Source organism: Oreochromis niloticus, linkage group LG1, assembly GCF_001858045.2.
Source record: "Oreochromis niloticus isolate F11D_XX linkage group LG1, O_niloticus_UMD_NMBU, whole genome shotgun sequence".
Classification (NCBI taxonomy): Eukaryota; Metazoa; Chordata; class Actinopteri; order Cichliformes; family Cichlidae; genus Oreochromis; species Oreochromis niloticus.
The window spans coordinates 33,172,414-33,198,808 of record NC_031965.2 but is presented as its reverse complement, the minus strand read 5'-3'; the positions used below and the strand labels follow the sequence as shown (position 1 = coordinate 33,198,808).

General features: G+C 38.4%; 3 protein-coding genes across 3 annotated transcripts; 2 read left to right on the top strand and 1 right to left on the bottom strand.

Annotated features, from left to right (window-relative positions):
- Positions 1–2,624: 2,624 nt before the first annotated feature.
- Positions 2,625–3,614, top strand: LOC102078011 (uncharacterized). Its single transcript, XM_005447882.4, has 2 exons — positions 2,625–3,454; positions 3,561–3,614. The coding sequence occupies exons 1-2, from the start codon at positions 2,711–2,713 to the stop codon at positions 3,612–3,614; spliced, it is 798 nt and encodes a 265-aa protein (XP_005447939.1). The 5' UTR covers positions 2,625–2,710.
- A 6,442-nt stretch (positions 3,615–10,056) lies between these two features.
- On the top strand, positions 10,057–11,006 carry LOC100696938 (mesoderm posterior protein 1-like). The gene is made up of 2 exons (XM_005447881.2): positions 10,057–10,722; positions 10,872–11,006. Exons 1-2 carry the CDS (start codon positions 10,057–10,059, stop codon positions 11,004–11,006), a joined length of 801 nt encoding a protein of 266 aa, XP_005447938.2.
- An 800-nt stretch (positions 11,007–11,806) lies between these two features.
- On the bottom strand, positions 11,807–25,822 carry LOC100708125 (aminopeptidase Ey). The gene is made up of 21 exons (XM_003437563.5): positions 25,673–25,822; positions 22,203–22,803; positions 21,252–21,394; positions 20,781–20,923; positions 20,112–20,238; positions 19,874–20,028; positions 19,674–19,787; positions 19,423–19,566; positions 17,925–17,990; positions 17,740–17,805; positions 16,121–16,293; positions 15,916–15,992; positions 15,697–15,830; positions 15,561–15,616; positions 15,326–15,473; positions 15,043–15,134; positions 13,610–13,720; positions 13,220–13,387; positions 12,874–13,014; positions 12,262–12,343; positions 11,807–12,140 (listed from the first exon to the last, which is right to left on the bottom strand). The coding sequence occupies exons 2-21, from the start codon at positions 22,799–22,801 to the stop codon at positions 11,982–11,984; spliced, it is 2,898 nt and encodes a 965-aa protein (XP_003437611.1). The 5' UTR covers positions 22,802–22,803; positions 25,673–25,822; the 3' UTR covers positions 11,807–11,981.
- Between the last annotated feature and the right edge of the window lie 573 nt (positions 25,823–26,395).

The following is a 26,395-nucleotide window of genomic DNA, read 5'->3' as shown; positions in this document are numbered from 1 at the left end:
TAAAGAGCAGACAGTCCAACACAGACAGGAAAGACAAATTGCCTCCTAGCTCAGAAAAGGGGATGCATCCAACTGGAAAATGCTGTGAAAAAGCATACATGCACAGACTCAGCATTCACAGATCATCAGTAAACATGTCATGTTGTTTTTTTAGTGAAGTTGTACACTCGAATAAAGCCTGAATGTTTTATTATTTGGAATAGGTTTCAGATTTAAGACGCCATATTTTTTTAAGACAAGAATGCAAAATTTAAAACTTTAGTTTTTCACTAAAATGGGAAATTTATCATCTCTATTATGTTCTAAATCTACCCCATAAAAAGCCGTCAGTAGGGCAATCGTTTGATTTAAGGGAACCGAAGACACACCGGTCTCCCCTTTGGGAGATATGAACTGGGGAAATGTTTGCCTTCTCTTGAATATATTGGAACTAAACTGTGCTCACCTTGCATTGCTAAAAGTGTACAAACACGTAAAAATAAATTTCAAAAACTTGACAGATGTCTCTTTCCAAAAATCCTCCTTTAGTTAAAAATCCACAAACTTACTGTGAACCATTTAATGTAGGAATTATCTCTACCAGCCTTATCACTGAAGAAAGTCCATGTATCTATATGTGTGGAGAGTTTGAGAGTCTCACCCATCTCTTGGTTGGTGATGTGTAGTGAAAAGACAATAGTTTGTACTTGAAACTGTTCACAGTAAGATTTGTGTATTATTCTGAGTACACAAGCCAAAATTTCCGGAAAGATAAATTCTGTTAGTTTTTCAAATGTCTTAATTTGGTACTTTTACCACCATAATGCAAGTATAATTTCTCAAAAACTTGACAAATCACATCAAAATAATGGAAATTACAGACCAGATGAAAAAATGGAACACTTAAAGGGAATTTTGGGGTGAACTGTTCCTTTAATACTGCGCTTTTTCCAGGGAAAACACAGAAAGACTGGGGACACAGAGAGGTTACCAGCGACTATATTTTCCAGCATTCCTGGTTCTCACTGCTGAGGTGTGAAGTGACGCCTTCAGACTCATCAGTTCCCATGAGTGTGAAATAATCACACCTCAGCTTTAACTGGATAACAGAGGTTCATTAGGCTCCATTAAACCTCATTATATTTGCATTTTAGCCATTTAGGACATAACTTTTCTTCCTTGAAGCACATAAAACAAGAGCAGCGGTTTCAGTTCACCGATCGAGGTAAAGACAGAAGAGGATTGGCGCTCACGCCTGATTTGCTGTGACAATAAAATGATCACACAGGTGAGATATGGTGGGATGTAAAATGAAGGAGATGAAGTGAAGAATAGAGGACGCTGTCAGGTTCAAGGCTAGAGTGAGGTGAGGAGAGGCAAAGACCTGTTGAAGCAGCACATCCACTGTTCAAATACATGCCACACATGATTAAAACAACACACAATCCCAGACTCTTGGATTAGCGTTTTCAGTCTGCATGCCAGCTTTTAATATTTTACTTAATGTCATTCATTAGTGTTGTGTTTTAATAAAGTCATAAACAATATTCATACCCAATTCAAACCCTGCACAGGCCAACCTGCAACATCTGACGTCGACATGAATCAGATAATAGGAGCAGTCTAATATCTGGGCTTGCCTCAACTGGTTTAAATCCATAAAACATGCATTTAGGCATAAGCTGCACTTCATAGAAGAATTTAAGAGCTGATCACACAGGGTGTCGGGGTTTACAGCCTCATGCAACATATTGCTTGGGTGCTGAAATACATGTTTATTAAGACTGGGAGTCAAGTGTTTGCATTATAAAAACCTGTTCTGAACGTAAATCTTGCATGTTACTACTAAACTGTAACTAAAGAAGAACCCAACTTTGGAAACCCTAACCGAGACTTGAAAATGGAAATGGAAAGCTAAGTAGAAACTATAATATCGGTACCATAATAACTCTAATGTAGAATCAGATTTAGAAAATGTTATTGTTTTAATACTATCTGTCGTGCAGCTGTTGAAATTTAGCATGTTGATACATATTTCCTGATAATGGATCTAAATCCTGATTAAGTTCGACATACTTCTAATTTATAGTAAACATTGTTGACTTTTCTTGGTACTTTTGCAGATTAGTGTGAAGTACATATACACATAACATCCATCTTCAGGAGCCAATGTAAAAAACTGTGGTTAAGTCAGCATACAGGCAGGTTTTTCTGTATCGTATATCATTGCTTTATTTCAGCAGTGTATGTCTTCTTCACACTCTTCTGTCATATTGTTGAGTGCGCTGACCTTTTCGCATGTTTGCCTGTGTCTGTGTGTTTGTTAGCAAGTGAATGTAAGAAAGAGAAATGAGATTATTCCAAACAAATCCCTTAAACATGTGCAAAATGCATCTGGCCTGCTGCAGGGACAAAAAGCCAAAAAACCAAAATCTGTTTATTGTTTTCAGAAGGAGTCAAAATTCACACGTCCACTGCTGTAGCTGAGCTTTCCCAGATTCAGAGAAGAGGGAGAACCAGAGGGAGAGGTACAGAGACAGGGTCCCACTCATGGTGTGTGTGTGTTCAGGGGCAGTAGCCTCTGCTTAGACAGTGATTGTGAGAATCTGTGGAGGTGTCACTTCGCACCTCTGTGGCCTGGCCTGGGCTTATAAAGCACTGGAGCAGAGCTGAGGAGCACTTAAAGCTTTCCAGTCTCTCTGGTCACACTGTTGAGCCTCTTTAACACAACATGGATACCTCCTCAGTTCCTCATCTTGACTACAGTCTGCAGTACCAGTGGTGCTCCGACTCGGACCTCTCCAGCATCTCCTCCCCAGAGACACTTTCTCCTGTCCACTCCATGGTCTCCAGCCTCTCTCCTGGCTACCAGCAGCTCCCACAGTGTACTCCCAAGGGAGCCAAGACCGGTTATTCCCAAAGCCTCAAGTCCTCACCGTGCTCCTTGTCCGGACGTGGGCGCAGGACTGGGAGGCCCACTCGGATCCGGAGCAAGCAGAGGGAGAGCGCCAGCGAAAAGGAGAAATTAAGGATGAGGGATCTGACTAAGGCTCTACATCACCTCAGATCCTACCTTCCACCTTCAGTGGCACCTGCCGGACAAACTCTGACAAAGATAGAAACCCTCCGACTCACCATCCGCTACATCTCCTACCTCTCATCCCAGCTGGGCCTCAGCGAAGAGGTGCTGTTTCAGAGGAGGGAACGAGCAGACACCTCAGTCAGTAACACCTCCTCCCCTGACATCCTCAGCTACTTCCAGAGTGCTTCCACAGGAGGACAAGTGACCCAGAGCCAGAATGTGATCCAGAGCAGCCTGTACCCAACACCATGTTATAGCCAGAATACTGTGCATTCTGGGAATTGTAGTATTGGAGTGGATCAGCACCACAGACCGTACAATGAAGCTCCCCAGACAGATATGAGCATGGACGGTATCCTACAGTCGCCTCCAGTGCCACAGCCTTCCTGTCAGGTTTGTGAATATTAAATCAGTCACATAATTCAGAATTCACTGTTTGTACAACAATTTCTTTTGCATGTTTCTAATACTAATATATCTTCCACTTTCTTCAAAACAGATGTGTGGCAAAGACTTCTGCACCCCGCTGGTTCCAAGGGAGTATTGGGGTTGAACACTCCAATCTCTGTGTGATCGTCAGCAGAAAAAGACAAAAACTTTACTGTGTTTACTGCCTCACTGTGAATCAAGTTATTTATTTGAAATAATCCTTCTAATTCTATCTTTTATTTATTTCCTCCTCTGAAAAATTCCATGTAAATATTGATATGACTAACAGTTATTTTTCTATTTCTCTATACCACTATTTATAATAAACCATTTAAATATAAAATATCTTGTCCAGATTCGAAGCTTCTCTCGCACGATACACCAGTCAGTTTCTTTCATTCACATTTCATATGCATGGATTAGGTGTGCACATGTGAAAAAGGAAAGACTGCGATAACACACAGCTAAATAAAATATAACTGAGCACACTTTTGAATGCACTTTTGAAAAAAAAAAATGTATGTTTGTGGTTATATTTTGTGTCCATTCTTGTATAATGTAGTATTGAGAAACTATATTATACATACAAAGCAGCATGGAGCTCTGGGGATTTACCCGAGGGCGCCCTCTGCTGGTAACAAATACAGAGGAGAAGAACCCATCTCCCACACTCATTTGTAGCTGTAATACTTTGAAAGGAACACCTCCACAAATGTGAATTCAGAATAAAACAACAATCTACTGGGAATAATAGAGGGAAATATCCACAAACTACTCAACCAGTTTATCTTAATTAAATGTGAGGCTGCAACAGTTTGAGTTATCTCCTACAATTCAAAATAAATCAGAATCATTGGATTATCAATAAATATGATTAGCATAAAAAATACTATAATGGTAAATATGATCTATAATATTTCACAGAGCTTAAAAAATAATTTTAGATGTGATTTTCACATGATATGATATGATATGATATTATATTATATTATATTATATTATATTATAGAACTATGCCTGGGAACTATAAAAAATGTGTTCATTTAGTTCAGGATTTGTTTGTTTCATTTCAGTTTTGTTTTGTTTTTTAATATTTAGCAAGTTTTTATTATGGTTATGGTTAAGTTTTTATTCTTTAAAATGTTAGCTGTAGGCTTTTTAGGTATTAATACATAGTAGATATTTGCCACTAGCAAATATAACTCATATATAGCAATATAAAGAAATATAGAAAGTCATGTCCATGGCAGGTACTCCAGCGTCCCCCCACAGTCTAAAAACATGCATGTTAGGTTGATGTGTCATGGCTGTCTGTCTGCGTTGCCCCTGTGACAGACTGGCAACCTGCCCAGGTTTACCCTAAGCCACCTGGGAAGGCTCCAGCTGGCTGCAAAAATTAACTTAACTTATATTTTTATAGGGATAAATATGTTACGTGAATTGTGCCACAAAGAATGGCATTTATAGCATTAACTAGTTTGCAAACGCATACAGAAAAATATGATTTCCATAACAGCACCTCACATCTTCCAGAAGATGACAATCCATAAATAGTCATTACTTTTCATATGGATTCATTTCTGTTTTATTCTTTTAACCGTCATCTTCAAATCAAATCATGTTATCTTCATATCTTATTTACTTTTGCTCTTTTATCTCTCTGTCATCATTTTTTAGGTTATAAACACCAGACTGTAGTGTTGTAAGTAGAGATGGACCGATCTGATATTACACATCGGTATCGGTCCGATACTGACCTAAATTAATGGATCGGCGAAAAATAAAAAATGTAATCCGATCCATTAAATATCAAAAAAGCACCTCACAAAACTTGCAACACGGTGTAACTCGGCTCATAACCGTAGCACGTTGCAGCAGTATGCTCACGTGATAGAGCGGCTGTGTGTATTTGTAGCCTCCCTACCAAACCAGCATTTCATCTCCGAGGAAGTTATCCCAGAGAGAAGTAAAGCAAGTGTGAAAGTTCATCTCTGAATGTTTGTAAAGCGTACCCACGTTAAGCTTAACAACCGATATATGGAGCGACTGCCTCTCTCTCCCTCTGCTGCTGCTACTTCAATCGTGAAACTGCTTAATGATCAGCTGATCGGCTTTTCTGTCGCGAGTCCCTCTCTCTTCTTTGTTTTTGGCCCACTTTGCACCAGAAAGAGGAAACCAGCGGCTGAACAACAGCAGCACGTTTAACCTTGATAAGCTGTTGTTAGAATTTATTTAATATTACTTTCTACACCAGGATCCTTTTCTACGCAGCTGACAGCTGGTAACTGTGCAGGGGCGGATCTAGCAAAGTGCAGCCAGGGGGGCCGATAGGGCATTAACAGGGAAAAGGGGGCACAAAGACATACTTTTCTTTCTTATTCTCATTTAAAATATCTAGCTTTTAATAAATAATTATCTGAATCTTACACCCAAAGTTTTAATCTGATGTAAAATGTATAGAAGTCCATTACTATATATAGTAACTCTTAAGTCTATATATCCTAGTAAGCTATAGTACTTTTTCCTTTGGGAAGGTACCGTCTGTGAATTCTGCAATTCTGTTGAAGAAAGATGTTGAATCTATTTAATTATTCTTGAAAAATAATTTGTTTCTGTGCATTTTTTTTCACCCTGCATCAAATTAAAGTTGATTACATCGATTAAGCATCATGAGGTGGAGGGTGTGGGGTGGTTCCCCCTTTTTTATTTTTCTTTTTTTTTTTGCTGGGAGTTTGCAACCCTATTAGTTAGGTTGCTTAATATTTCTGCTAAGTACTCTTTAAAATACCAGAATAGGGAGGATGGAGTAGGTTTAAGTTAGGTTTTAAGTTAGGTAAGGTTTATTAGATTGATCAGTGTTGCTGAACTTTGAAATATTTTGGGTGCAGTGTATTTTTTACATACAGGTATAACAGAATAGCTTTAGTGTTGTTGTTTATTTAAACTTGAGTATGAACTTATACAAAATGCAGCAAGATATTTAAAAAACAGTTTTATTGATTAAAAAACACACAATATCGGATTCATATCGGTATCGGCAGATATCCAAATTTATGATATCGGTATCGGTATCGGACATAAAAAAGTGGTATCGTGCCATCTCTAGTTGTAAGTTTGAATTGTGCTATTTTTGATTTTATTTTTTTAACTTGTGTTTTGCTTTAATTTTTCTGCACAACGTCTGTGTGTACAAAAGTTCTTTCTATATGAAACTGCCTGGCCTTATATATGAATAACAGTCCTGTCATTTTTGTTTATTTCACATAAATAAGAAAAATAAAAATTTCATTTGAATATTACAAGTTCAGTAATCTTTCTTTAGTACAAACACACACATATACCCCAGAAACTAGCCTTTCCAGAAGCCTCTTAATGTCTCTGTTGGGGGGCTAAAGTACTTGAAAAATCTCCACAACATGTCAGAGATCAGTCTCTGTGACTGGTTATCTAGTTTTCTTTTAGTGTATCTTTGTTAATGGGGCACTGCAAACACAGAGAGGTTCCTGGCACCACTGAGTCTAGACTAGGATCCCTCCCTGCTCTTTCCCTTTTCTTTCACCTCATGCCCTAATTACCTGCTAAGCCCACTGAGAGTACTTTAATATTCATAGAGAATAGTGGATCTGCATATCAGGCTGGAGAATTAGGCCCCAGTGTTTCATTTGCCACCTACATGTGCTTCATTTGATATGCGAGCAGTAAGCCTAACACAAAGCCTAATATTCTCACTGAGGTCTTTCATCGTGGTAGAGTTAATAAACTCTCTGGGCTAAAAGGGTTTGGGATGAAAGGGTTAGCACCGCTGTGCTGATTATTCACTCATTACATGTGAGTAAACAACATCAGAGCTAATGTGGATTAAGAGAAGGAAGATCCTCTTTATCACCGGCCTGGGAGGGAAGAAGACAGTTGACAGCCGGGGAAAATCTGCAGAAGTTCAAAATGAAAAAGAAATTAATGAAAAAAATGTGAATGCAGAGTTGAACCGCGTTCTGTCAAAACACACACACATATATATATATCTTTATATATAGCACCTTTGTGTGCTTGTGCTAAAAAAGTAATTTGTACGTAACAAGAGCACTGGAACAGCTGGTAGTTCATTCAATATGTAACAGAAACACATGGATGAATAATAAAACATATATAAATGCAATGTTGTTTTTTACGGTGACTTATGGCACAGGGTCAAAGGTCACTGTAGGCTTTAGTTGCTTACATTATATCCATTGTCTTTTCCTCATTAACAAAGGAAAATTTATGAGGAAAAAAGGTCAGCCTCAATCAACAGAAAATTACTGCTTTATGTAACGTGATGTAATGAAATTACAGTGTTCTGAGGGTGAACTGCAAAAGGTACATCTTAAATTTAAGGTTGCAACTGTGCCAACGTTATCTTCACATGTGCATTTGCTGGTAACGATGTGTTTTTACAGACTCTGTATGCAGTTTTACTTGTGCCGCCCTGTAGTGCTTCCCCACTTTTGAATGTTGTCGTTACGAACAAAGTGTTTTTGTCTTGTCTTTGTCATTTGGACAACAATAAGGACAGGATGGGATTCATAACACAAAACTACAAACTGTAAATGTAAAGATCATTGTTTTATCATGTTAATAACTGAACTGAACAGCCTGTCAGCATAGTTTTGCTACAACTAAAGTACAGTTGTACAGTTGTTCTACAAAGAAAAGAAAACAGAGGGCATGTAAACATAATTTTGGCACTAATTTATTATGCACCTGTCTGTATTATTGTGTGGGTGAAGGAGGAAAAAAATTAGCCAGAGAAATCAGAAATATATAACAGTGGTCACAAAATAGAACGAACCAGTTGTTACAGTGTCACAGAATTTTCACCTCTCTCGGACTTATTCCTTCTTCCAGCTGTGGACTTTAATGTCTCTTTGATCATTTCAATATAGCTCAGAAACTTTATTTCTAAGCAGATCTGATCACATTAATGTAGCATTCATAGTTTACTCAGCTGCTGGAAGTTCAAAATATATCCACACTTCAGCGAATGATAAAATAAGTTGGAAAACACAACAGTAATTTATGTGAAACACTACATCTCTTGCCAGTGATGTTGTGATGGTGTCTTGCTTTGGATTGTGGGATGGCATTATTCGCTTTCTTCTTCTTTCTTCTGTTCATCTAAGATCAGATGTCCAACTCATATTGTGGCTGCCACTTTGATACTTTATTGTTCCCTCATTAGGAACCTTCTTAAGCACAAAAGACTGCAACGTTTAAGTGACTAGTTTAATGTCACCTAAAACCCTTTCAAGCTTGAAAAAAAGATTTAATTAAAAAAAAATCTAATCAAGTTTCAAAATAACCAAAGTTGACCAAGCTCTTGAACACATTATTCAATAGGCAACATCAGAAATATGTACAAAACCAAAAACATTCAAATGTAAATGTAAAAAAATAAAATGTTTTCTTTGAATTAAGGTGGCTGTTTTTCTTGGGGAAGTGTGTTGGTGGATGCGGGTTCACACTTCCTAGACACAGGTTTCACCTCTGCTGCAGAAAAGGAGACAAATGTGACGCGCTGGTTTGTGGGAACACTGCTCAGGACTCAGATCCATGGTTCATGAGTGAAAACAAAACCCACTGATGGGCAATTAGTGAAGGGATGTGATTGTGTGAATATTATATGTTTGTAATTATAGGTGTTATTGAGCATAATTTAAGATGAAGTTCAGATATATACTGCACAGCAGCATGAAAAAATATCAACAAAAATATCCACAATTTTATTGTCTTGGGAGTAGTTCTTGATGATCCACAGTTTTACCTTCCAGAAGCAGTGAGGACTACTGCTGTCCAAACAGCTCAAGGTGCAAAATCCTCACACCTCACAGCTGCCCAGACACACTTCTTCCAGCCTGAACTCTGTTACCACATGCCAGAACTAAAAAACAGTCAGTAATACACACAACAGCTACATCATCAGCATTTTTTTTAAGTAGGATCATATTTTGAATGGTCATTCAGTGAGCATCCATGAAGCAGAAATGCTGCGAGTGAACATTTATCCTTTTGCGGAGAAACTGAGAAGCGTTTTTGGTAACATACACATTTGTTTCAGTTTCAGTTTCAGTTTTTATTTGTCATATGCAAGTTAGCACAGGGTCAACATTGCAATGAAATGTATTTGACGAGCAGCAGACAGTCACTCAGCAGTATAGTAAGTAAAAAATAGTAAGAGCAAAATGTTTATAGAAGAACTTGTGGCCCAGGTACAACCCCAGTCGTGCCAGGGTCATGTTCCCAGGCTGTGGGAGCATATAGTGTGAACCTGTATAGTTTATAATGACCACGCAAGCTGCCAGATTACACCTTGTGCTGAAGCATGCCAGATTCCCATGGGACCCCCTAGCCTAGGTGTCATCTGTGGTCCCAGAGTTTCTCAGGACCAGAGGTGGCTGTCAGAAGTGCAACCTCACACCTCCCACCACATATATGGAGCAGCCTCCATGTACCTCCTCAGTATCCTCTGCCTGCCTTACCAGCAACATACTAACAGCTGACTTCTCAAAGAAGACCCTACAGCAGCCACAATGGAGGTATCCTACTTTTCTCCTCTCCCACTCCAGGAGAACTCTTTCCTCTTTGACTGCGAATCTCTGTTAGAAAAATCTCTGGCTTCTGATCCTGCCTCAGACGCTGGTTACAGTAGCACTGGCAACAGCCTGTCTCCTACTTCCTCTGTGGACTCCTTCTGCTTCTCCCCTACTTCCCTCCTAACATTTGGAAGTGAACAAGATCCCTTGGACTGCTTAATCTTTAATACCCCTGCAGCACCTCATCTCACTCACCAGACTCCACTCAGCTCCAAATCCTCTTCTGCAACAAAGAAGTCCAGATCCAGGTATCCCGGTAAGAAGCGCCAGACTGCCAGTGAGAGGGAGAAGCTGAGGATGAGGGATTTGACCAAGGCTCTGCATCACCTCAGATCATACCTCCCACATTCAGTGGCACCAGCCGGCCAGACTCTGACCAAGATTGAGACTCTGCGCCTCACCATTCGCTACATCTCTTTCCTGTCAGCCCAACTGGGCCTCAGCGAGGAAGTGCTGGAGCAGAAGAAATCCTCAAACTCAATGGAGCATACCCAAACCTTCAACAATTTCCTGGGTCAGCCAGCAGCCAGCTATAGTGCCGAAGAGCCAAGCTGTAACACCATGAGCAAAGCCCAGCAGCCCTTTCTGCAGAATTCATATCAGGTATGTTATTACAATAAACATAACATATATTAATTGAAAAAATATTTTCTATAAAGATTTGCAGCACAATTTTTGATTACATTCCAAAATGTTCTCCAACATTTTAAAGCTAAATGAGTTTCTAATAAAAAACTGTCTTCTGTTGTCAGGTTCCAGGTGGAATTTGCTTGAATAGCGAGCAGTACTGGATGCTACAGCAGCAAAACCAAAATGTCGCCTTCTCTTTGGACTGTGCTGAGAGATGTGATGATCAGTCCACTGAACCCTTTTCATTGCAACAATGACAAGATTTATGCATAAAACTTCTGTTTTTTGTTATTTTTAACAAAATATGTATTCTAACTTTTTATTTTTGTATATAGATCTTTGTATTTATTGAACTTTCATATTGTGGTCAGAATAAACATTATTTATCAAATTAATCCTTGCTTCTTGGCTTCTTGGTGAATTTACTTTTGGCATCATGAATGATGCAGACTTGTATCTTGTCCGCCACTTCCTTCCTAAACAAACACTGCAGCTGCAGGACAATGAGGTGCTAAACAAGGAGCACATCACCTCTAAAGTCTTTAAGGAAAGACCCCCACTGAGAGAAGTGACAGCTGAACTAGAACCAGTCAATCAGCACCTTTTAACATCCTGTGTAAACATGACTTGATGGCTGAGATCCTTTAAATAAAAAAAATAAACAAATAAATTAATGTTTGGGTCTGATATAATTTCAGACTTGATTGTTAAATAGACTGAGCGTGTCTCACTGGGATGCTTTATTTATACATGACCCAAATTTTGCCCCGTCCCACATGTGAATTGATGCTTCACAGTGTGATCTATGATGCTGTCCAGATGTCTGGAGTGAAGAACAACCAAAACTTTTCAAACATTTATTTCCAGTGTGGCATTTTGCAGACAAACTGAGTCTTTTATCTACCCTCAGAGTTACAAAAAGTAACAAATTAAGACTTCAAAACGTTTTTTCTATGTACTTATTGTACATCCGCCTAACATTCAAAAATGGGGACGACAAGCTAACCTTATAACATATTAAAAGTTAACGTGCCAACACATACAAAAACCAAGAGAATGAATCAAATCATTTTTTATTCTTAAAAAGCCTTTTTTTTTTATCAAAAATTTACAATTAAAAAAAATCTCCATTATATTTAAAATATACATATTTCAAAAATACATTTGCTTTCAGCAAAGTTAAAGATTTGAACAATTTCTACATTTAAAAAGTGAAAACTGTGTTTCAGTTATCAAACTGTCCCTGAGATTTCACTGGTGAACCAGTCAAACACTAGTTCCTTATTCAGAGCCACCCAGTCCATGTTGGCCTTGGTTCTCTCAAGCGCCTGCTCAAAAGATGAGGCAGCTGAGCCAAGTTGGTTTATGTTGTCTTCTTTAAACTGCAGCAGCTATAGAGGAAAAATGTGAAAATAACTGACATTTAAAACTGATACTAATTTGCTGTAATTGTAGCAATGTTAGCAACTATTTAATTTCATCTCAAAATATGGAGGTGAAAAGAAAATGTACCTGCTTATACTCAAACTCAGAGGAGAAACGTTTGGTCACTCCACTAATAAGTCTTCCAAATGACATTGATCCGCCACCATAGCTGAAGAAAAGGAAAACATTTTATCAGTATGCAAACAACTATGTATGACAACAGCTCTTTCGCTCTGCACTTTCATCCAAACATGCCTCCAGAATCAAGGAAATATCCATTTTTTAATTTGTGTTGCCTAATATTGTCCGTATCACATGAAATGTCATATGCATTTGCACTACTAGAAACTAGTGCAACTACAATTAAAGCATTTTCACATGGTCCTTTGTCAGGCAAGTCCTGGAAAAGTTTAGGGATGCAATGCACGTGGGAAACTGGCTATGCTATGTAAAGCAGGGATAGCTCAGTAGGCAAAGTGGTCGCCCCATTAATGGAAGGTCGGGGGGTCAAATCTACTGAAAGGCTACCCTGAGGTACCCCTGAGCAAGGTACCGTCCCTACACACTGCTCCCCGGGCGCTGGATTGGTGGCTGCCCACTGCTTCACTGAGTGAATGGGTTAAACGCAGAGAGTAATTTCCCTACAGGGAATTAATAAAGTATACATTATTATTATTATTAAATAAAGCGAAAACTCACTCATTGAAAATGTGAGCCCAGTTGGCTCTAATAAAGTCCCAAGCCAGGGGCTGTCCAATTGGATTACCAGCAATGTAATTGATGGTAAAGGTGGCATCCTGCTTACGGATCATCGTTGGGTCCAGACAGTATTCCAGATACCTAAAAGATAATTTACATAATAATAGGGATTAATAAAATATTCTGACTCTGATTCTGATAAAACACAATTACAGTGAGGCTGAAAGACAAAATGCATCATCAAAGGTGTTGTAAAAGTCACTCAGAGCAGTCTGTAAAATGTAAAATTACCTAAGAAGTACCAAATGAAAGGGCAGAGCGTTACCCAGCTACTATTGCAACTGACCTGTTCAGCAGCCAGGGCTGTTTGGTGCAGGACAGAGCATACAAAAGTTTTTCAGCCTCCGAGGCTATGGTAGCACTCTTATACATTTTCCAGGCAAAGTCCCACTCCACCGCTCCTCCCTCTGCAATTGCACTGCAGTACACCGTGGTCCTCAAGTTGGGGCTAATCCTGGATGGTTTGAACAAGACAGGAAAAAAGGTGATGACAATCACTGCCCAAAACAGAATGTCAGATCAGAGCAAAAATGTTTGGGAAAAGTATATCTAATAAAAGTTAAATTATGGTGGTAAATACCTATAGTGAAGTTTTGGCAAACATATGAAGTAAGAATATAAGGTTATACAAGAAGCAAAGGGAATGAATATAAGTAATAATTGTTGTTTAACGTACTTGTTATTATCAGGGTTGTCCATCCACTCTTTAAACCACGCAGTTGTCAGTTCCTTACAACCATCCACTCCTGTGCTGCAGCCCCAGGAGAGTGCATTCACCTGATTGTACCTGGATGTAAGCGAGTCAGGAGAATGCAAACATTAATGACGCTATCCATTAAGACAAGGCATAGCCAAAGACACATGGCTCAAATTGCATTTCACATTTATGAATGCTAGAAGTGTGTAGCATGCAAAGTGTTTAAGTCTGGCTGCATTCAGGGCTCTGCGAGTACCCAAAAGTACTAGTGTACTCATAATGGAGTGTGTAGTGCTGCAGATTTCACACTTTGAGTGGATGTTAGCCTTGCTATGTGGCAAAAGAGAATTCAGGGACCACCAACCAGTGTTCAGACACCAGGAGGAGTAGGAGTTGTCAAGATCATGCTAATCAGCTAGCTTTCAGCAGCAGAGACAATGTGAGTTTGTAGCCACACTAGCAGACATACTCTGCAGATAAGCACTTACTTCAGTCTCCTTTTCCACTCACTATAAGTTTATACACCTCTGTGCATTTAATCACTAGTTATTATTGACCTCTTGCTCTCTTCCACAGCATCTCTTTTGTCCTGTCTTCCTCCCCTCACCCGAACTGGTCGCGGCAGATGGCCTGAGCCTAGTTCTACTGCAGGTTTCTTCCTGTTAAAAGGGAGTTTTTCCTTCCCACTGTTGCCAAAGCATTTGATCATGGGTGGGGGCGAGGGGTCATACGACTGCTGGGCTTTTTTCTGTTGTATTATTGTTGGGTCTACCTTACAATATAAAGTGCCTTTAGGGGACCGTTATTGTTGTGTTTTGGCGCTATATACATAAAATTGATTTGAATTTAATTGAATTTAAGCTAAATGCTATCTGGCAGTGCCAATATGCAGAATGTGTTTAACACATTCACATCACATTGTTTATTATATTGTCATGCTAATATGTGCTAATTAACGATATAAGTTAAGTATAGCTGATTTGATTTCCTTTTGGGTAACCAAGTAAAATTCTGAGCTGATAGCACTAAAAAGATCATTGCAGCACTAATATAAGCTGATGGCAATCATCACACACACACACACACACACACACACACACACACACAAAGCCAGCTTGATGATAAGATAATAAGATTAGGTTAGCTCATAGAAATGCAGTGGTGGGAGAGAAAGGGAAGAATTATGTGCAGACTTGATCAAAAATTGTTGTGAACACTTTCAAGAGATATGTGAAGTACTGATTGGGAGGATTCTGTGTCTTACATGACATTGATGGCACATTCTTTGGAAACTGCAGGTTTTTGCAACTGGGATAATAAAGTTTACCTAGCCTACAATGTAATTGTCATTCATGGCATTTATAACATGTTCAAAAGAGTGAAAAAGACAGGGAGCAGGTTAACATCCTTACTGGTCGGTGTGCTTTTCAGGGATCTTTGTCCAGTTGGCAGTGAGTTCTTCGAAGTGTTTAAATAGAGGGGTGACCTTTTTATTTATGTAACCCTGAGGAATGAAGATGAAACAGTTTGTTTACTGTTCAGAAAAAATGATCTACATTTGATTTCCACTGACTCTTCTACTTCTATGATTAACTTAAACGATTAATCTCAAATCATCATTGTTCCAAAAACTTGTTTGGATTAATTTATTGATGATGTACTGATGATGATGAGCCTTAAAGGTTTCCTACAAACCTGCATGGGTCCGTACACTTCACTTCGGTCAAACATGAGGACGAAGTAGTCCAAGTTGCGAGTGGCAGTCTGCCAGGGCATGTACTCCAATTCCGTGTTGAGGAACCTCGTAGTGCTCAGAGCCAGAGTTGTGCTGACTATCTTCGCCCTAAAAATAACCAATACAGCTGTTCAGCTGTTTACTTCAGTATTTAGCAGTACTGCTAAAAATAAAATAAAAAAAGCATGGCCTCACCTTGCCAGGTTAAATGCATCGTCAATAATCTGAGCACGGTTGATCACTGGAATATCCTAAAAGGCGCATTAAAAAATTAGTCTGGAGGCAATCGTAGCTATTAAGAGATAACGCAGAGGTATTCTAGGTGTTATACCTGATGTTGGGTGCTCAGCTTGGTGAGGATACGGTCCCAGTTTTCAGAATCATAATTTACTCTATAAAAGCCCTTCATGTCTATGTTGGCTATCAACCAATCACCATCACCAGTCGTCATGTCTGCGTTTGTTGCTGTTTGGGTGAAGATTAAAAACGAGTTAATCATTTTAATTTATCTTTGCCAAACTGCAGTGACCCGAAACACAGTAAATCTTACCTTCTTTAGTAAGAAGCCAGTACTGATCTTTAGCTGCACCAGTCTTAATCCAGGTAATAGGGACAAACCACTCATAACTGGAGCCGCATCACCCAGACACACATGTAAGTGAATGAGGTGAGAGAAGAGAGCGGGTGATTTTAACATGACATGATCAGAGCATGTTCAAAAATATGCTCATGAAACATGAAAAAAAGAATCATACTTGAACTCTGAAGGTACATCCACCACAGAATCTGGGTTCAACAGGAAGTGCTTCTGAGAGATTTTTCCAGTCTTGGTGTCGATGGTGACCACTGGGAATCCCATCTGTAGGATCCACCGGTTCATGATCACTTCCACAGAGTGGGGCAGCTGTATGCCAGCATTATCCACTGCCTGATAACAAGAACAACTGAATTAATATAATAGTATAACAATCTGTGTGTCAACTCCTTTTCACATTTCAGTATGATCAATAACGAAGAATATTTTTGATGTTTTTTTCAAGTCACTAGTTCAGCGTTTTTTAAGTACCTTTAAACTGGGTGGAAAGCTATAATATAGTAGAAACATTAATGTTACTTATACAGAAATACATAACTACTGTTTGTGTATGGAGGCCAATTGTACAACATTTGTATTTGTGTGTTCTCCTAGAGAAGCTTTGCATGTTTCACAGTTGAAAATAATCATAATTTATCTTATAGCGGGGCTTGGTGAAACGCATTCATGTTCTGAAACACGATCTGACACAAGTTGTTTTCGCTCCTCTCTCTCTTTTGGACCCATACTCACAATGCACAAGCCCCATTTTGGAGTTGTTTTGGCTGTGCACCTCTCAATTTTTGGAATCTGACTGTTTCTCCTGCTCTACCATTGCTGATGTGGAGGTTTAAAACCTCCACATCAGCTCCACATGAAACCTGTTATTCAGGCGAATACTGCAGCACTACAGCCAGTTTGTCCGATTTTTGCCTTTCCCTCAAAACACTCCAAAAAGATTTGTGTCTCGTCCTCTTTTCAAACAAGGGACCTTTTCATTAGGCAGACGTATAAACCACTACAGAGATGTGGCACCCTCACTGTTTATGCACAACACGACTGATATGGTGGCTTAACCCTGCCTTTGAACTCACTCTGTTCTGATTGGTTACCCCGCACAAACAAAAGGTTTGAATAACACATTGGTGGGGTGTCTGTACTCAGAGAGTGTGCCTGAAATAACCTCATTAACATTCAGAAGCAAGAGAAGAAAAAACTGACTGAAGTGGAGCGTTTAAAGCAATCTGAAGCCAGATCTTTCAGCTTAGTTGGATTACTTGTTCATACATGGACCTCTTTTTTTAAAACTTGGCCATCTTTAAAATCAACATCCTCCTGTTTTAACAGCAATGTAAAAGAAAAAGAAAAAGAAAAAGAAGTATGCATGTTTGATGCTGGAATAAAAAACCCTGCAAGAACCCACAAACTGTAGACAGAAGGTTTCTGACTGGGTTAGAACCGAGGACCCACTTGTGATGAGGCAACAATGCTAGCACTGAGCCATGCTGCCTATAGTCCCACTCACTATAATGCCCATAGTTCTTGGCTCCATCACACAATTTGCTTCAGAGGATAATTGATCCAGTCATATCAGGACATATGAGGAAACATCTTACTGTTGTTATTCTTTTAATTGTCTTAACATTAATTAATAATAAAATAAATATAATAAGACATTTTCCTTTTTAAATCATATTTTCATATTTAAATAATAATAAGTGAATAAATAAATAAAATAAACCAACAAATGAATGAATACATTTAAAAAAAATACACGTTTTTTCAGTGTTACAAACTTACCGTTTGCAGGTTCTTCCACAGGTCTTGGTAGACTGTGTTTTTATATTTGAACTCTTCTAAATATGTCTGTAGACAAATTATGAATGACTTAGATTGATGCATGTCAATAAAATGCTGATATGAGCATATTAACATTTATTCTGATTTGTGGACAGAACCTTATAAGTTGAATTAACAGTACTCACATTGAGTCCATTTGAAAAGACCTCCTCGGTGATGAAGCTGGAGAGCATCCTGAGAACTGCAGCTCCCTGTGAAGAAACATATCAGCTGTTAAAAGAACTACCAAAAAGTCCACTTATGCTCATTTTTAAACTCTTGGGACAAAATCTGCCATTATACCCTTGATTGGAGTACTTTTTTGTACATTAAGGATTCAAGTTGTGATCCTCTAGTGATAGCTTTGTAGCTATTGATTATACGTCGATGCACATGGAAGTAGATTTGTATATGTAACTAACAGTCTAATCAAATCTCCCATTTGTACCTCATTCTGTGCTAAAAAGATTAAAATTTAGGAGTAAAATTCATATTTCACTGAACTCTGTTCAAATCTTTTATCTGTTCTGTAAAAATCTAGAAGAAATGGTGAAATATGTCTTCGTTTGTTTATCTAGTTTTTAGGTTTTTGCGTTCTCTCATTTCTGTTATCATGCCTCTGTGTTCTGTGTAGCCTGTCTCATGCCCGTGTTTTTTTCCCTTTCTGTCTGTGTGGATTCTGTATTTCCTATCTGATTTTGCCAGTGCTTTGGTTTATAGACCTTATGTTTAGTTAAGTTTCTCTCACGCTTTGTGTCACTTCCTCCTGTGTCATTCCCTTGTATTTAATCTTTCCATTTAGTTATTTCCCTTCCTGTTACATTTGACTAATTCCTGTGCTTCGTTCTTTTGTGCCTGTCAAGTTTGTGTGTCTCTACCTCAGTGGTTATGCTTCCTGTTTTATTTTGGCGGCCGGTCGCTCCCGTGTGTTATGTTTGCTTTTCCTTCCTCTGTCAGGTTATTCCTGAGTTGGCCCTGCTGTGTTCTCAACTGTTTCCACTTCCCTTATCACCCTGCTGTGTATGTATTGTCTCAGTCTCCCTTTGTCCCTCATCAGAATATCAACTTACTTCTTCTTGCGACTCGTTTAGAGTTCTGTAATTTGATGTTTCCAGTTTCTTCTATATTTCATGTTTTGCCTTTGATATCCCCAATACTGGCCAAATAAACAGTTTACTTTTTATTAAAGTATCCTACTTCTGAGTTTCTGCATTTGGTGCTCTCAGTCTATAGTTTCCTGTAGTTTTTGAGTTTTATCTTCCTGCCGTTGTGTTCCCCATCTGTTTCCTCTTCCTTCATTACCCTTAAAATAAATTGTCTCAGTCTCCTATAGTCCTTTGTCAAGTTGACCCCATGTAGCTATGTGCTCCTAGTCATGTTATCTCTTGTTTTTGTAATTAATTTCTTGGATTGTGGACTTTGTTCTTGTCTTTGGGTCAGCAAATTATTCAACCACTCACACAGGCTTAAATATGACTATAATAGTCATCTTCAGGTCCAGTAATTGAACCCATATTTCTGAAAGTGAAGTTCCTAATGAGGCTGTTCTAACAACACACTGGGTCAGTAACTTGATTAGTGGAGTTTGAAGAATACAACACACTGGGTTACTGTAATTTAGTTTTGTTGTACATGAAACTGCACCTTGCTGTATGTGATGGAGTCAAACAGTGCATTTATGTCCTCTGGTCTCATGACGTCTGCCTCTTTGGATGAGAGGGGATGGGAAGAGGCCAAAGCATCCACAGCCATCACACCAATGATCTCATTCAAAACTATTAAATCGCTCTGGAAAAGACATGGAGAAATATTTGCACTGTGTTCCAACCAGACCCATTATTAAATATTAAATTGACCTCTGCGTAAAACAACAACAACAACAACAAAAAACGCACCATATTCCAATCTGGCTCGGCGTAGTTGGCTCCAAGATAAGAGACGTAGGTGGCAAATCCCTCATTAAGCCACAAGTCATTCCACCACTTCGTGGTCACTAAGTTTCCAAACCACTGTGAGGACAAAGCTTCATGTCACTGTATTGGTTTGTAAACATATTTGAGTCTTAACATATTTACAGTTAAAGTTTGTTAGGTACCATATGAGCCAGCTCATGGGAGATGACTGTTGCCACCCACTCTTTATCTCCATTAGATGACACTGCAGGATTGTATAAGAGCGCAGTCTCTCTGTAGGTGATCAGACCCCAGTTCTCCATGGCTCCAGCACTGAAGTCAGGCAGAGCGATCTGGTCTAAAATTTATCAAAGAGGTCATTTTTGGATTATATATGGTCCTTTTTCTTTTATTTATTTTTAGGTATTTGTTTGTTCTCACCTGACTTCTTGAGAGGGTAGGGAATTTTGTAGTATTTCTCAAAGAAAGACAGTATGGGTCCAGTCTTCTCCAGGGCATATGCACCCTGGCCCTCCTCTATGGCCTTCTTGCGAGCCCAGATCCTGATCTGAAAAAGTGAAAAGTTTTATTAACCAGAGAGAAGGAAATGGATGTGGACCTGAGAGCTGAAATGAGCACTGAGTCCAGCAGAGGGCAGCAAAGAATCACTGTGACCAACAGAGAGGGAGAACAGCCGCTCTCGTGATTGAAAAAAAAATCCATTACATTAAAGGCCAGGTTTAGATGAAAATAACTGAGTATGCTGAGATTATTTTCAGTTTAATACATTTCTTCCACAAACTAATGTGGCAATTATTCTCTCTGAAAATAGCACCTATTATCTCTGATAGTTTACTTCAACATCCAAGATTTATCCATGTCAGCCTATGCACCAGAATCCAGAGCAGAACTGAGCACTGCATATATTTTAAAATCTTTTATACGAGGCCTCTACTGCTCTAATTTTAATTCAAACTGTCATGAGCACAGAGATAGTAGTTTATTTATTTATTTATTTATTTTAATCTATTTAAAAGGAGCCAAAAATATTAAATAATATGTTGCCATTTGTTTCTGTGATTGTAACTGAAAGCTTTAGTAAATACTCACCAAAACATTAGCACCAAGATCTGACTGAATGAATCCAAAGTCACACACAACAAAAGCCAGGAGGTAGGTTGACATAATCTCTGTGGGTCCAAAACTTGTCTGGATTAAATTCAAACCATCTGGGGTGGTGATGTTTATAGGTTCTGTTTTGGGGTCAAAGACAGCTCCATATTAATGATAAATGAGGAAAACAGAGGAAAATAGACATTTCTGGTTGAAGCTGTAATGATAAGAGTGTGGTATTGATAGATTTGACACTAAACGATTAAACATACAGTAGTGAAATATTTTAAATAAAGTGAAATTAAGAGTGTAGTTTTAAAAATGTCACTTAAGTGAGTTTGCCTTAAAAATTAGATGTCCTGTAGTTGGTATCTACCAAAATGTAACTGAGATTAATTTAAAGTTGTCACACTGGGACAGTTCATACATACAATGTTGTTCTGAACACTAAACAAGAAAAGAACTTGCCATAGTTCATGGAGTTAGACAGAGCTACAGTCCCGTGGGGGTGAATGAGAGTCATGTGGAAAACAGCTTTCATAGCTGGTTCATCGAAGCAGGGGAAGGCTTTCCTCGCGTCCGTCGGCTGCATTTGAGTCGTGGCCAAAATTCTGATAATAGAAGAAGAGAAAACTTAATAATTACATCCACATAATCGAGTCAGGTGGTCCACAAAGTGGTTGAATTCTTTTTGACAAATTTGATTTCCTTTAAATGGAACATTTAAAACAAACTTGACCGTGACTTTTATTAAATCCTTATCAAGATGAGTGTTTTGTATTTTAAATCCTACACATATCAGCTTTAATTACAGAGGTCCAAAAGTAAAACTTGGTTTTGTATTGAATTCTTATTTGACTTCATTTCATAATATTAGTGGTTTTGTTAAAAATACATTAGTTGATGTCCATGTATCAGAATAGCCTGGCTGTGAAGGTGCTTGCATTTAGGCTGCAAGTGATCATATACAATACATACGTTTTTGTTTTTTCACTTTCATAAATATGTTTAAAATGACCATAAAGTGATCGTGATTAGACAATAAAATCTTTACATTTTTCAAATTAATAAAAAATGAAAACATACAGTGGTTTGATTTAAAGTAAAGTTATTCTGAATGTATTATTCATCTATTTACTTTTAAACTAGTGCACGTCTTATATTTCATTAATGATGGGAAAACAGTTAAAATTAAGGAGTGGCTATTAGGTAATACTCAGATGCAACATTCTTAAATTTGGGAATGAGGCAACTTGTTAGACTTTACAAATGAATTTGTGAGCTTTTAGCTGTTTCCCATGTTTACAGTCTTACTTTAACATTCTGTCATTTAAATATTAGAAAGAGCAGAGGACTTGGAACACTTTGCTCATTTGAATCATGTCATGAACTTAAGCTGAATAAAAAAGAACTTCATACTTTCGCACGCCGTCTTCATCATATTCACTCCTGTAGAATCCTCCCAGGTCATCAGCCAGCTCTCCGACAAACTCGGTGAAGAGCTCGTAAGTGCTGCCAGCCTGCAGAGGGCTGCTGAGCTGGATCACCAGATACTGAGTAGGAACCTCCAGCCAACTCTTTTTCAGCTGGGGTGCAGAGGCTCCATCCACAGCTTTCAGCTGTGCGTGGTATCCGTCAAACATTGTGAAGTTCAGCTTGTTGGAGTGGATGAGAATGAGGTCAGTCTCCTTCACGCATGTGAACAGCACCGTGGAGTATCCGCTGAAGATGTAGAGGCCATCAGTGTTGGGAGTCAGCCGGGGCCACAGGGTCACATTGTATGAGATAGGAGATAATGAATCTGGAAGTCTGTAGCGCTGCCAGGGCTCTTTTGGGGTGGAGGGTGTGGTGGTCTGGGTGCCAGGTCCAGCAGTCGTTGCAGTCGTCGGAGTCTCTTGATTCTTTGATTTCTCCTGAGCATAAACAACTGAGAGGGCTATGATGGTGGCCACAGCACTGATGGCTACAACCACGCAGACCACTGCCACCACTTTGCTGATGAAGAAGCCTTTACCCATGTCTTCACCAGAGAAGAAGAAGAAAAAGACAGAAATTAGGGAGTGATCGTAATTTATATCCTACCTTGCTGAATTCAAAGTTAATGATTCATTTCCTGGGCGGAGAAAATGTCCTAAAGTCCAAAATATTGAGTTGTAAAAGGTTCCAGCGATAAGAGTAAACTCTACTAATCTTTACACTTTTTATCTGCATAAAAGCTCTGAACAAAGGCCCTCTTTAGAAACTGGCCTGTTTCGTCTCTGTGTGTTGTAAACTATGTGGTGGGAGATCTGCGGCAGAGCCTCCTATGTGTCTGTCTGCATATGTGTCTGTGCATAATTTTCAAACGTCAAGTCAAGAAGCCAAAATTACATAATGAAATAGGCTAAGTATGGGTTTACACAAGGCCATAAACTTTTATTTTTTTCCCAACATGCTGTGAAAAATCTAAATTTACTCCAGCTAAGTGACTGGAGATGTTAAAAAAGAGAGAAATTGTAGGGTTAGAAATGAAAACACATGCCTTTTAGATTAGGTCAACAGTATTTTGTTGAATTTCTGGATTTAGGTCAACAAGGAGAAGGAGAAAAGCAAAAATGAGTGTCACTTAAACAGAAAGCAGAGGTATACTGTTGGCAACTTCATTTCAGCGTAAGTGAGTCATGTATCTTTAAACGTTTGCTGTAATAATGAGATGTGGTTTATGAGTCAGTCAGTGCTGAGAAGCAGCTCATCACCAGTGTAGTTACTACAGCACCCACGCCACACCCAGGATGCATTCATTCAGGTTGTTTTGCCACAAGCACAGGGTGGTGCATTGCAAAGCAAAATAGTACTGTGATCACATTACATTTCTCTGTAATATATTAGCTATTATGATATCATATTACATCTACAATAATCTTAGTAGTCACATCTGAGCTACTTCAGATCCATGTGACATAATGTGACATAATGTGTCACATGGATCTGTTTGTACGGGCCTAAAAATGCAGGAGTCAGAATAAAGGCTTACAGAATCGGTGTTGGGGTAACTGGTCCCCATCTGAAAATATTCACCATTTATTGAGACACAACTTTATTTTTATTCCATGTTATTTGGCAGCTGTAGATCGTGCATATGCCACACAGTTCTTTTCATAACTGCTGCATACAATTATACAGCATTTGTGTTTATTTCACAACGGTTTTGTAATGTTTTCCCGTATGTCCTCACAAAGGCAAAACTCTGGATTCAAGGCTTGAATAGCGCTGCATGAGAAGTCCAGCTGCATGTTTATTTAACTTGAGTGATTTTCAATTTTTTATTATTCATAATCACCAAATCCCATAAGTTTCACAACCAGAAAGTTGTTTCTGGAAAGTGAGAGTGTAATCATTTTTCTTCTTTGTCACTGTTCCCATATGTTCAACATATTATCCATTGTAACTGTGAATCAAGGGAGCTTAACATATTTATTGCAAGTCATTGTTGGTTTTGGCCTTTTAGTGATATTTGTCAGCTGGAAAATGTTGTGGTTTTATCTGCAAAGGATGGCAACGTGCTGTCACCATCCACTGAGGCAGATCAAATTCACACAGTGGCCTCTGTTTAGGGTAGATTCATAATCATATTGTGGACATAATATACATTTATATTATATAGCCCCCTCTGCACTGAGCAACCCAAGCAGAATAATAATTTTTTCTTTAAAAAAAAAAAATCAAATTCACTATTTTTAATCTAAAACACATAACAGGACCAAAACCTTACAAGTATACAGGATTATATTTAGCAGCTACCCATGCATTTGAAACAATTCATGAGTTTTTACATGTTTTTTCAGGCTATTTTCCCTAAATTAGTGTTTTTCTCACACTAGTCAAAGATCTCCAGTTTACATGCATGAACCTAAAGTTCCATCTTGTCTAAAATATGAAAGCTGTACATATCATTTAGAGCTGGATTTATATGAAATATGTTTCACTCACAAAAATATTTTCTGATTTATGTAGGAATAAAAAAAATGCTTTGACTCCAATATAACAGTAAACGGAAATGAGTTTTGTGCTTGTCTCTATCCTTTGCTTAAATTATTTTTCTGGAAAAGTATGCAAATCGTTGCAGTTAATGAGATAACTGTCCAGTGTTTCTATGATGCAAAATAAATTGTTTAAATGTACATTTTATCTTTTATATTTCTCCCCACCAAGTAGCAGACATACTTGGACATTGTTTTCTAGCCTCAGGCAGTGATAGCCTTTAAAAAGAGGCCCTTTAACATCTGAAGTTTATTAAAAGTTGTCTTTTGGGATTTTACAAAGACTTCAATTCAGTCCAGTTCAACTGATTATCAGTCCTCCTTGCCTTGTTTACTCAGAGGGCAATTTTTTTTGACTAGATGTGTGAAAAAAAAATGTCCAGATAGTACAAACCCATCAAGACTAAAATGGGGTTAAATTTGGTTCAAAAACGTTCTGGTGGTCATCTAATGTGAAGTGTCCTTAAACCTTTAAACCTTTAGACATGTTCTTCGAAGGTTTTTCATCTTTCACGTTTAGATATTTGGCAACACTCTCTTGATCATCTTATGAACGAGTTTTGCTGTGTGGGTGGTCTTAAGTGTGAGATCTAAACTGATAACCCAAACACTACTCTCCACCCTCTCTTCTGAAGAAAAGCGAAAAAGATCTTCTTTCTCTATCCTTTTTGTTCTATTTTAAAGTAGTTTTCGCAAAAAACCAAAAACATTTTTTGATGCATATCACTTCGGATAGTCTTCCTTTTTTCATACTTCACAGTTGAAATGGTTAAACAAAGCGCGCGCACACACACACATAAAAATGATTAAAAATACATTGCAACTCTAAACCTTCAGCTAGAAACACAAACAGTAGAACATTTTTCTTACCTTGAATTTACTTAGCATCAAGTCCCTGGTTTCAGTTTCCTTTTCACCTGTGGATCCAACTATCTTGTTGTCTGCCAAACTTTGAGCAAACCGGCTGCCTAACCAGAATAAATCTGTCCTGCTACTTTGATGATAAAGGGAAATGCTTACTGAATCAGCTGGGACTTTCTCAGATTTGAGCTGACAAAGACTGCGTACAAATAACATGGGAAGCTATTACACAAGCATTGATGTCATAAAGCTAGAACTGCAGATACTTCTGGACTTGTTGTGTCTTGTCTTGATGATAAGGATAATGTTAGTTTTACTGGCATTTCTCCAGCACACCTGTGTTCCAGGTATTCCATGATAGAGGAATACCTATATAAATCGTATTATTAATACGATTTTTCATCTGTATTTCCATCTTTATTGTGTAGATTTCAATGTGCACTACATTACAGATGCAGGAATACACCGCGTTGGGGGTGGCCGAGATGATCATATGACGACCATGACTTTGAGAAGAAGATGATAATGATTATTATCATTATAATTATTGTCATTGTTGTTGTCATTATTTGCATGCATTGTTTGATCCGCTCTTGTCCTAATTTGTCCTGTTCTTTTGTTTGTTGTAATTAAAAGTAAGCTAAGATAAGTAAGAAATTAAATTAATTAAATTAAATTGAATATCAGCAGCTTCGCCGTCATTGCAAAAAGTCAATAGAGTGTAAAAGGAAG

Excerpts from the sequence above, each read along its gene's own strand:
- LOC100708125 (XM_003437563.5), bottom strand. The coding sequence starts at position 22,801 with ATGGGTAAAGGCTTCTTCATCAGCAAAGTGGTGGCAGTGGTCTGCGTG. Across the intron at positions 20,239-20,780 it reads ATCTTGGTGCTAATGTTTTG|ATCAGGATCTGGGCTCGCAA; the intron begins GTGAGTATTTAC and ends TCACTTTTTCAG. Across the intron at positions 20,029-20,111 it reads CTACCCTCTCAAGAAGTCAG|ACCAGATCGCTCTGCCTGAC; the intron begins GTGAGAACAAAC and ends GATAAATTTTAG.
- LOC102078011 (XM_005447882.4), top strand. The coding sequence starts at position 2,711 with ATGGATACCTCCTCAGTTCCTCATCTTGACTACAGTCTGCAGTACCAG. Across the intron at positions 3,455-3,560 it reads TGCCACAGCCTTCCTGTCAG|ATGTGTGGCAAAGACTTCTG; the intron begins GTTTGTGAATAT and ends TCTTCAAAACAG.
- LOC100696938 (XM_005447881.2), top strand. The coding sequence starts at position 10,057 with ATGGAGGTATCCTACTTTTCTCCTCTCCCACTCCAGGAGAACTCTTTC. Across the intron at positions 10,723-10,871 it reads TTCTGCAGAATTCATATCAG|GTTCCAGGTGGAATTTGCTT; the intron begins GTATGTTATTAC and ends TTCTGTTGTCAG.